Here is a 12060-nt window from a genome sequence, read left to right as displayed (position 1 = left end):
TGTAGTGCTAAAAACCGAGGTTCTTCCAAAGACAAGGAAAGAAGACGGACGTTATACAAGGCCTGCGTAGTCATCAACAAGCAAAACAACTGTATTTAGACAGCAAACTACACCTGTACAGCAGGGTATGTGAACTTACACTTTTACATGTCATTCTTCATCAGTGTAATTCACCATGTTTAACTGTTTTTGCTGAAATTATTGTTGCAATCAAAAATGAGAAATGTGTCTGATTCAGCATAGCGTGATCTTACCTGATATGACATGAGAACATGAGTCCAGCATTTTTAATTGGGTGGTCTCTTCATTCAGCTCTCTTTTAGCCAAAGACGTTTCCGGTTGGCATGAAAAGCAGTGTGGTGTACGGTAAAATTTAAGTTCTCTATTTTCAAATTTAGCGTCCTACCGCACAACACGACATGTTTGCTATTGCAACCGGTCTCTTTTTGCAACCAGGAATACATGTGACGTCATGCATTATGTAGGTTGGTAAATCCTCTATAGAAATCTGATATATTGTGTTATACAGTATGCAAATTACATATATGACATAAATGTTCCTGATTGGAGAACATGTTTATATGTCTTACATATGCAAACGTACAACATCCATTTCAAAATATTGCCAGTGACCGTTTACATACATTTTTTTTCAAATTACAAACATGTCAGCTATTTTTTTTATATATTGTAGCTGCTCACTTATATTAGATTTTCAGGCTACATTTGATCCTTTTCTAAAATATTATGCACAAAATAAGTTATTTGATAAAAAAAAAAAAAAACTCTAAAATCTATCTATCTATCTATCTATCTATCTATCTATATATATATCATATGGTCACTGGCTAGTCCGTTCAATTTCAGTTTAAATTGCACACATTGGGTTTTAAGTACCATGCTCAGATTCTTTATGAAAACGTGGCTACATAAAATTAAAGTCAAGCAGCCTTCATGTCAAGAATGGTGCAAACTAATTAGCCGACTAATCTAGCTTTATGTTTCAGGAAACAAAAGATGGGGAAAGGTTTTTGTCAACTATAATATTTTTCAAACAGTATAATTCAATACAAATGTAGGTAAACAGATAGACTGGAGCGCTTGATTCAAGTTAAATGTCTGGCTGAATGAAATAAAATTCAAACTCTTTTCACTAAGCTCCAGAACCAATACAGTTCCTCTCCTGCTTTTTTTTCTTGAACTCCTATTAAAATCTAAAAAGTTCTTCAAGCAAGGTGCACTGACCTCATACATAAATAAATATTTATATTTGTCTACTTCTCAACTTACTGTATACACAAAAATATATACATAGACTTTATTTTTATTTATTTATTTTTTTTTAAATTTTTTTCCACAACCACTTTTCCCACCCACCATAACTTCTTTAGCTCTTTAAGTAAACAGAGTTTCGGAGGGCTTTTAAAGTCTCTTCAGTTAGCAGCTCCACCTGTCTCCACTAATTAACTCGACACTCGTCAATTACTTATAATTACTTATTTAGACCATCGGTTGGGTTTTCAAGGCTGACAGGAACTTATTTTCGAACTTATTTTCGAAAAATTTAGATCTACTTTTATTAAATACTTCAGTAAATATTTTGTAAATTGCTTTAAATTAGTAGTCTGTTTACACCTATATATATATATATATATATATATATATATATATATATATATATATATATATATATATATATATACTATAAAAAAGACTTCAAAAAGCCTTTATCTTTAAAATATAATAAGTTCAGCATAAAAATAACATAAAAAATATTCCTGTTCACATGAATCTGTACAAAATGGCTAAAAGTGTGTTTTCTTCTTGCACTTTGAAATCCATTTTAAAGTCAAAGCCAATTTCTCAATTTTAAAATATATGATTTGTAAATGTATTAAATTTACAGAATAGATATTAATAAATATTGTAAAATATGGATAATAACTCAAAAGACTTTAATATTTTTCTATTATTTATAATATTTAATACTTCCATCAGTGAAACAGAGACATCAGGACATTCAAGATATTGCTTTACTTGCACTCAAAAAAGTGTCAATTATTTGTTTGAGATCTAAGTATTTTTCATATTAATTTAAGAGATTTTTTTTTCTTTTAAAAGAAACATTTACACAAAATGTTGCACATTTTCCAAAAAATAAAAATTATTTGATTTTCTTTTCACAGCAGCGTTAATTTGCCTTGTTTCTTTCTATAGTCACATATGGAGGAATAATATACATTTTCCCGTTGTTAATATATAGGATCATTTAAAATAAAGTGATTTTACTACCATCAACTTCATCATACAGCAAAGTAAATATGAAAAATCTTCAGCCCAGGTCACAGAAACAGGATATATTCATAATCAGAAAGTAAACAGGGCAATGTCAAGTATCAATCAAATATATAAACAGAAGTTTAGAAGCCTTTAGATTCTATCCTAAAGTGTTTCTGTCACTGCATTAGTATCATTTCAGACTTCTTTAATCAGAGTCTCTTCCTCTGGATCATGCATTTGGATCATTTCTGACATTATTTCCTCACCATCATTTCATTGAAAGCTTTTGTATTCATTCATTCATTTCCTTTCTGACTTATTCCCTTTATTCCCAACTTATCCAACTTTACACAGCGAATGCCCTTCCAGCTGCAACCCAGTACTGGGGAACACCCATACACACTCATGTACGCTCATACACCTATGGCCAATTTAGTCGATTTAATTCACCTGTACCGCATGTCTTTGGACTGTGAGAAAACCGGAGCATCTGGAGGAAACCCACGCCAACACGGGGAGAACATGCAAACTCCACACAAAAATGGCTACTGATCCAGCTGGGACTCGAACCAGCGACCTTCTTGCTGTGAGGCGACAGTGCTAACCACTATAACCACCTACTATATATACTCTATAGCTGTAGACAGCATGATTTTATGCTTTTCTGGAGCGGGTGAGTAAATATTGACCATTTTTATTCATATTGTTTTTTTACCATTGCTTTAATATCACTCAGTTGATCATCACATGATTGATATTTCCTGCATATTGTAGGGTTTTGCTATTTTTCTTCAGTCAAGACAGATGAGGTATAGTTACATACAGTATGAAATGTACACTACCTGACAAAAGTCTTGTCGTCGATCCCAGTTGTAAGAGCAACAAATTTTAACTTGACTTCTAGTTGATCATTTGGAAAAGTGGCAGAAGGTCGATTCAATCATCACAAATACTGCAAAAGACCTATTGGAACCTGCATGGACACAAGATTCTCACAGAAATCAGTCAAGTTTGGTGAAGGAAAAATCATGGTTTGGAGTTACATTCAGTATGGGGGTGTGCGAGAGACCTGCAAAGTGGATGGCAACATCAACAGTCTGAGGTATCAAGACATTTGTGCTGCCCATCACATTACAAACCACAGGAGAGGGTGAATTCTCCAGCAAGATAGCCCTCCTTCTAATGCTGTGTTCACACCAGATGTGGAATGCGCAGATGAATCGCGCTATTCGCACGTAAATAGCCGCGTGAACATTTGATTTTACTTGCTTCATTCGCGCGTTAAACCCCGCTTCATTCGCGTGTCAAATTAACTTCAGAACAGATGCAGATTTGCGTGATGGGCAGGGCTTCTGTCTGCCCGGTGACTCTAGCTTTGTTGCTAAATGGCTAACATGGATTTTATGAAGAAAATAACAGTGTTTATGTGCTTTAGGAAGGATAAAAAAACAGCGTCGATACAATTAGGACCGTGTTGGAGTCCACTAGATTCTTTCAGAGGTGCATCCAGCTCTTTTACCTCATAAACTCCTCCAGAAACATGTACCTGGTTGACGGAGGCTTTCAACTGTGCTTCTGACTGAGCCGAGCCCAGTTTTTGTTTTTGTTGGCTGGAGGATTTCCCCCGGGACACCTACAGCAGGCAACACGTCATAATCACGCCCCCCATAAGAGCAAACTCCTGATTGGTTAACAAGGCGCGAATGTCCGCTGAAGTTTAGATTTTCGAATTACAGTGATTTGCGCAAAACGCTGGTTGAGTCCATTCAACGCCAAAATGCTCAATTCGCACGTATCCCGCCATTCGCACGTATTGTGCCATTCGCACCACGCCATTCGGGCATTTCACGTCATTCGCATCGCGCCGCAAGATATCAATTCGCGTGTTTGTATTGACAACATATAAATCATTTGCGCTTGACGCGCGTTCCACGTCTGGTGTGAACGCAGCATCATACTTCAGCCTCCACATCAAAGTTCTTAAAAGCAAAGAAGGTCAAGGTGCAGCTGGATTGGCCAGCCCAGTCACCAGACATGAACATTATTGAGCATGTCTGGGGTCAGATGAAGAAGGTATTAAGATGAACCCAAAGATTATTAATGAACTCTGGGAGTCCTGGAGGAACGCTTTCTTTGCCATTCCAGATGACTTTATTAATAAGTGATTTGAGTCATTGCAGAGATGTATGGATGCAGTCCTCCAAGCTCAAGGGAGTCATACACAGTATTCTGTTTCCACTGCAGCATGACTTTATATTCTAGACTGGACATTATTTATGTTAAGTGATAAGACTTTTGTCTAAGCTGAGTCAGACCTTACTGCCCGAATGAAATAATTAAAAATCAAGACATGATCATATTTTATTTTGTTAAAATAAGCGGAATCTAGAGGCCTTTGCCTTTCATATAAGCCACTTCTGATACCGAATGATCAACTAGAAGTCAAGTTATTATTTGTTGTTCCAAAAACTTGGATATGCGACAAGACTTTCGTCAGATAGTGTAAAAAAAACATTATTAAAAATAATCAGATCAAACGGCAGAAGTCTCAGTCGGCTCTCAAAGCACTTTTACTCCGTATTCTTGGCATATACATGTGTCTGTGTGTGTGAATCTCCAGGAATAAGTAATAATCTATTTCATAATAATGTCTGATACTTATCAAACCAAAAAAACAAACAAAAAAAAATCTTCTCAATTTACAAATGTACAAAATATTCAATAACATTCTCCTTCAGCAGCATCAGTGCAAAGATATACAAATACGACGTCACAATAATAATAATAATAATAATAATAAAAAAGAATCATACAACATGAATTGGCATACAACGTATCAGAAGGCAAAGTCTCTTTTCTGTCTGTCGGCTATACAAATATTTCATCTATTCTCATCTATAGGTTCTTTTTTTTCTGTTTCAAAAATAATCTTCATTTGATTTCTGTCGTATGCAGGCTGCATATAAAAATAGATTCTGTGCAAAGGGAGTGTGTCTTTGTATTTCCCGTGAGTGTGTGTGTGAGTGTCATATGTCACTGTCCTCTTTCACCAGGTTGGCCGTGTCTCTGAAAGTGTCCTCTGTGGGTGTAAATGTGCTCAGTTTCTCTCGTTTGGGAGGTTTGGGAGGAACAAACGGAGACGGCTCTGCTGTAGAGCTGCTGTCTGCTGCTCCGGGAGTCTGCTCATCCTGCATCTGACACAACAAACACAACCGCATTAAAGATCCTGTCAAATCTGCATTTTTTTATCTGATGCTTGACGTAATCCAAAGTCCCTTGACTCTTCAAAGCATAAAAATACCATTCTTGTTCATCTGTAAAACAATGCTGAAGTCAGATATTCTGCTTTGAACATGTGGGTTATGTGCTGGAACTTCTGTCTTTGTTTTGGTTATTTTAACCCACCCAATGCCACTTTAGCCAACTATATTTCAGCACCCTGGGTTGCCCCGCTGGAAAACAGCTTATTTTTATTCATTCCTTCAGTCAGAAATGCTCTCAAAGTATGTTTCCGCAACTGAAATGCGACATCCAGTGGACGGAAGCAGGCTCCGAAATGAGACACAGATTCAGAGTTCCACATGAGGTGGTTATTAATTAGCAAAAAATATAAATATTATGAATGTAAGCATTAGGTGAGCAGTACGGTGGCCGGGAAGTGCAAAACAACATTACAAAGTGTGAAACACTTTTACAAAGCTCGAGACAAATCTACATTTTGAAAAACATTTTTACCGATCATCAGACACAAATACATAGGAAAAACTATTTTACCAAGGACGAAACAAATTTACATTTTAGAAAAAAAATCAAGACGCAAAACACTTTTACAAATCCCGAAACAAATTTACAATTACAGATTCCTTACGGAAAGGGAATGTACCACACACCGGAAGTGACGTGAATGTAACACACACACTGGAAAATATCAATAATATCCAGCTCGTGTGTGACTTTGTAGACAGGTTTCCACGAGTCTACAACTATAGAAATCATGGTTTGACCAACTGCGATTAAAACATATTAGAGCTATTCTGAGAAAATATCAGCGTGAGAGTGCGTAGAAACATGTAAATGCAAGTACATGGAAACAATCAAAGCACAGTACATGTTGACTGATAAAGATATCAAAACCAACCCAACCTGTAGACCCAAGTAGCTCAGTTAGATAGGTTGGTTGATACTTGTGCAGAACCTTTTGACGGGATTGAATCCAGGTGTTGACATGTCAATTATAATTATTTCTTTACATTAATTTTGGTTAAATACTGTTCTGCTACAGAGATATTAAAATCGATAATGTTTACACTGACACCAAGTAATAAGAATCCTTATTCAGTATGGGCATGTTTTGTTGCTGTTAAAAAGTGATGAATCTGACAATCTGCAAACGTGAATAGTTTGCACATCTGAAATCCCCTCCAGCCTGACCAATAAGGCTCACCAGTGCCTATTTTTCTTAAGACAACTCAAGAAGAACCAGCTTTCATCAGCCGTCTTGGTGAACTTCTACCGCTGCACAATAGAGAGCATCCTGACAAACTGTGTCACAGTCTGGTATGGAAGCTGCTCTGTTGCTGAGCGTAAGGCACTGCAGCGGGTGGTGAAAACTGCCCATCGCATCACAGGGACCACACTACCAGCCATAGAGGACATCCAGAAGAAACACTGTTTGCGCCGAGCACGCAGTATTCTGAAGGACACCTTTCACCCCGCTCACAGACAGTTTTCTCTCCTGCCCTCCGGCAGGCGCTTCAGCGCTTGTATTTTAAGTGTCATTTATTAATTTAAGGTTAATATTTAGGTTAATAACAGCTAATGGTGTTTTGTTTGGTTTATCACAGCTCTGCCAGTGAGAGTGGTTGAGCTCAAGCACATTAAATGAGAAGCATCTTGTAGTGGTGGGTCGTTCTTAAATGATTCGCTCATTTTTTACATATTATTTAGCTGATTTAGATCAAAGTTTTCTGTGCCTTCTGTGTAAAACAACTTTGTTGAATATATATTTAGATATAGGTATATATGGATGTATTTGAAGTAACGTTTTCTTGCTGCTCACCTCTGAATAAGTAGGGTTTTCAAATGTTGTGCTTGGCTTCAGTTTTCTTTTAAAGAAACTCCATTTGGACTCCTGATTAAAATAAAATACAGATAGAATTCAAGTTAGGTTTAAAAATGTAATTATTCTGCAGTAAAAGGAAAATTAAATAATAACATTATATATTTTAGATTAAATAAACACAATATATAATTATAATTTAAATGTAAATAAAATAAGAATAAATAATAAAACAACAAATAATAAAATAACATAATGCAAAAAAATTACAATCAAAAGATAATAATAAACAAAATATAATTATAATTTAAATCTAAAATAAGTCATATTAATTAAAATATTATTTATAAAATTATAATAAATAATTAACCAACAAATGACAAAATAATATAATACAAAAAATAAATTAATAAATAAACACAATATATAAGTATGATTTAAATCTAAAGTTAATCATGCACATCAAAATATTATTTATAAAATACTAAAATAATAATAAATAACAAACCAACAAATAATCAAATCAAATAAATAATAAAACACTTTTAAGCAAACTTATGATAAAAAGAAAATAAATAATAAACACAAAAGTTATGTATAAATTAATTGTAAAATAAGTTTTATAAATAATACTTTTATTTAGAAAAATCATACAATTATAACAAACCAGCAAATAATAAAATATAATATCATTTTTAAAGATTACAAATAAATAATAACAAACACAACATAAAAGTATAATTGAAATGTAAAATGAATCATATTAATTAAAATAGGATTTGGAAAAAAATTAACATAAAAATAAATTAAAACATAATTTATATAATAAAATAAAATATATTTTTAAATAAAATTAAAATCAAATGTAAAATAAATAAAATAAAATAAAATATTTTATAAAAATAATAAAACAACAAATTATAAAATTAGATAGTCTAAATAATAAAATAAAGTACAAATTGTAACTAATATTACAATAAAAATAAACAATAAATAAGTATAAATGTAAAATAAATAATATAAATTAAAATATTAATTATAAAATATACTAAAATAAATAAAAACAAAATAAAACAACAAATAATAATATTAAATAAATGAAATCAAATTTAGATTAAAATTAAAAAGAAAATATATTATGAATATAAAATAATGAATAAATCTTTAAAAACATAATAAAACAAAACAAAATAGTGTGTTAACATAATGGCTAAAATGATGAATGTGGTCACTTTATTTACCTGTGTGTTTTTCTCCTCTACTTGTTCGCTCTTCACCTCCACTGCCTGCTGATATGTGGGGTTTGAGAAGTTATTGTCCACCTGGTCCGCACTGACGTTCACAGTGACCTTTAGTGAAGCACAGAAACACAAAACTAAAGACCCGCTCCTGTTAGCCATTTCTAGAGAGTTCTGTAGCGGTAACAATACCTGTGTAGCGTGTATTACTGCAGGATCACTGGACGGAGTGGCTGCAGTCGAGTACAGAGGATTTTCAAACGTAATTGGCTGTCGACCAGGGTCTGCAAAATTCTCATCCTAATAATAAATAACAGAGAAACAAGATAAAAAAATGTAAATATTGAATGATATTTATTAGTGAATTGCAGCGGTCAATAATTGGGTACTTTAAACAGCAAATAAACATGTCTAGTTGATAGCATATGTTTAATTAAACATGCTAATTTGCATATATATTTCTATATGAACATATATATAAACATACATATATATATATATATATATATATATATATATATATATATATGCATAAGTGTATATATTTTAATAAATATAAAATAATTTATATAATAAAAATCGATAAATACATTTATTAATTAATATAAGAAAAAGACAGCAAAACAAACAAATAAATAAATACAAAGGGGGCATATTAAGTCTTCTGGGCCCTATGGCTGGAATTGCTTCGGGGCCCCAAATTACTAAATACACTCCTGGATAGACTTTAAAAAATGCAGGGTTCCACACAATTCATTCATGTTGTCACAACACAAATCGATTAAGTTAACTAAAATTTAAGAGGGCTGAACATAAAACAATTAAGTTGTGCTGTTTTTGAATTGCGTTATTTCAGCTCATTTTAGATGAGTAGTTTGAACCCCCCCATTCCTCCCCGACTAAACAGTTAGCGTGAAATGATGGAGATTTACCAGCTGCATAGCCCTGTCAATGAAGGACACCCCGAGAGTCTGCGGCTCCAGATCCATGGTCACATTATCACCCGAATGAAAGGACACTCCATTCCCCGTATCTCCAGACTTCACCAGACTGCTCAGACTGCAAAAAACACACACTCATCACATCTCAAGCACTCGAAAACTAACATTTGCATTATGACAAGTGGATAATGCAAGTCAAAATGAATGGTTTTAGTCAACAGCTGACTACCAAATTTTATATTAATGCTAACAATGAGTATGTTTACATGGACATCGGTAATCAAATTATTTGCCTTAATCTGATTAAGACAATAATAAGATTAAGGTGTTTGCATGAGTTGCTTTTTGAATGTTTCCTTCATGATCTCATTTTACACATTACTTGGTCCAGACCAAGGGAAATAAATGATACATTGTAGCATTTTCTGCAGCTTAGGGTCATTTTCACACCACACTGATTGCTTTGGTTCGAACCAGTTGAAAAGAACCAAAATGCAGTCATCTGACAAAACCCACATCACTCATTGGCCAGATGTTGTTGAACGTATTTCCTAAACTGCTTATCGATTGGTCAGAATTCACGTGAGGGAAAATGCCAACGAACTCCTGCAAGTAATCAGACCGGCAGACACAAAGTGACGCTTTTTACTATGGAGGGACGACTGCGCTGACTGACTGTATCCCTGCTTTATACATACATTTCGAGAATGAACCGCGGCTGCGGCTGGAAAACAATGTTTTAATGCATCACACACCACTTCTGGAGGAGGTGTGAATTAATGTAGCTAAACTGCGACATCTTGCGGAAATATTACCAACAATCCATCAGGTAATGTTTTCCCCTCTCTCTCTCTCTGTTGGTAAAGCGCTGTCAACAAGTATTTTTCCTCCATATCCCATAATGCACAGCTGATCCATTTGAAACCGTACCAAGACCACCTCTTCAAGCAGGTCTAGGTACGCTTTTTTGGTCCGCTTTTGGTGTGCACTCGAGTACGATCGCTGCATGCACACCTGCCCAAATGAACCGCACCAAGAGGGAAAACGAACTCTAGTGTGATTCAACCGAACTATTTAAGGCAGGTGTGAAAGCACCCTTAAAGGTCTGTACTGGCCCAATACCCCCCCAAAAGTGGTTCCGTTCTCTCATCAGTTGGAATAGAATTACTTTTGCATAGATTAAAATAGATAATTTTTTTTATTTCTGATAACTGGCATGTGCAGGAACCACCAAAATTAATTACAGCAACCTAGAGCACACAGAACCAAAAAGGTACACTTTCAAATTTCAGTTTACAAAAAAAAGCACCTCTTTTCCGAGGGATTAATTAAAACACAGACAACATAAACAATTATTTGAATCACTTTTAACGGCGTTTTATGAAAATTCTAATTGTTTTCTTTAAAATGATGCCAAACTTTTGCATTTACACCTCTGCATGTGTGTTTAGGGAGCTTTTGAATTTGGGTAGGCAAAATCCAGGCGGAAACCCCAAAATAGCACTTTTACATGTCTGTACAGCACTTCAATAATGCCACTAAAATCGGCAAACTCCACATGTCTTAATCTGATTTCTGTTTAGTTTGATTATGACTTAGGTCTGATTAAGGTAATCAAAAATCTTAATCTACAGACGCAGAATATTGCCTTAATTGTTTTAAAATCGGATTATTGGTGTCTATGTAAGAGTACTCAAGGTATGAAATTGTGATGTTTTAAATGGGACTTTAATTGGGTTATTATGTAAATATGCATTCTAATGAGTATTATAACAGTGTTTTTGTACGGGCCTGTTGCTAAAAATAATTTTTGTTGTGCTATATATTGTCATAGAAATGATCACAACAAGTGATATTGTAATTTTTACGCCACTGACTATATAACATGGTTTCTGCTACATTCATTCTTCCATGGCGGGCGCCATGCCAAAATTGATCCCGCCACGGCTAAATTACAGCTTTTCATTTAAAACATTCAGTCGTGTTTTTTAATAGCATGTTATAATCGCACCAAAGTGTATTAAAAAGTAAGCAAACAGTAACAGCGCAAACTTTTCTGTAACCGTAGTAGTGCTGTGCGACATTTGTTTACCCCTTAAAGATTACATACTGACTGATTGACTGACTGTCAGGTGTGTGATGCGTGAGACCAGCAAACACGACATATAGCCGTTTAAACGTATTAATACCGCTCAAATCTAATAAATGTTGGAGACTTACTCGTTACATAAACAAGCATTCGCATGCTCGTAGGCCATTACATAAATGCGATCTCGACTTAATACTGCACTCACGACATTTGTCATTGAAATAAGGCCACAGGTAGTTGGTAGATCTGTGTAAAAAAGGTCTGCTGCCACAACTTGAAAAAATTCTAGAGGAAACGCTGTATAAATGTTATATTTTCCTATAACATTTATTTCTTCTGAAAACCAAAAGTCTTAATTCTTTTAGTTAGGCTAAAATAAAAGCTCATCTGCCTTTGAATCAACTTAAATGATTGCCAATCTTGGTGCACAGATTTAAGCTTGGTCTTATTTTA

At 34.4% G+C, this 12060-nt stretch overlaps 1 protein-coding gene across 8 annotated transcripts in view; it reads right to left on the bottom strand.

Moving 5' to 3' along the window:
• The window catches only part of lrp2a (low density lipoprotein receptor-related protein 2a), a 273263-nt gene that overhangs the window by 8833 nt on the left and 252370 nt on the right, over nucleotides 1–12060 (bottom strand). For 6 of the 8 annotated variants that reach the window (XM_068223459.2, XM_068223458.2, XM_068223460.2 and 3 more), the window contains 5 exons: nucleotides 9510–9636; nucleotides 8770–8877; nucleotides 8581–8688; nucleotides 7340–7411; nucleotides 2339–5474 (listed from right to left, as the gene is read on the bottom strand). In XM_068223459.2, coding sequence (XP_068079560.2) covers nucleotides 5307–5474; nucleotides 7340–7411; nucleotides 8581–8688; nucleotides 8770–8877; nucleotides 9510–9636 — 583 coding nt within the window. In that variant the 3' untranslated portion in view covers nucleotides 2339–5306. 8 annotated transcript variants of the gene reach the window in all.

Source organism: Danio rerio, chromosome 9, assembly GCF_049306965.1.
Source record: "Danio rerio strain Tuebingen ecotype United States chromosome 9, GRCz12tu, whole genome shotgun sequence".
NCBI classification, from domain to species: Eukaryota; Metazoa; Chordata; class Actinopteri; order Cypriniformes; family Danionidae; genus Danio; species Danio rerio.
This window is presented reverse-complemented; position numbering and strand designations above follow the sequence as displayed.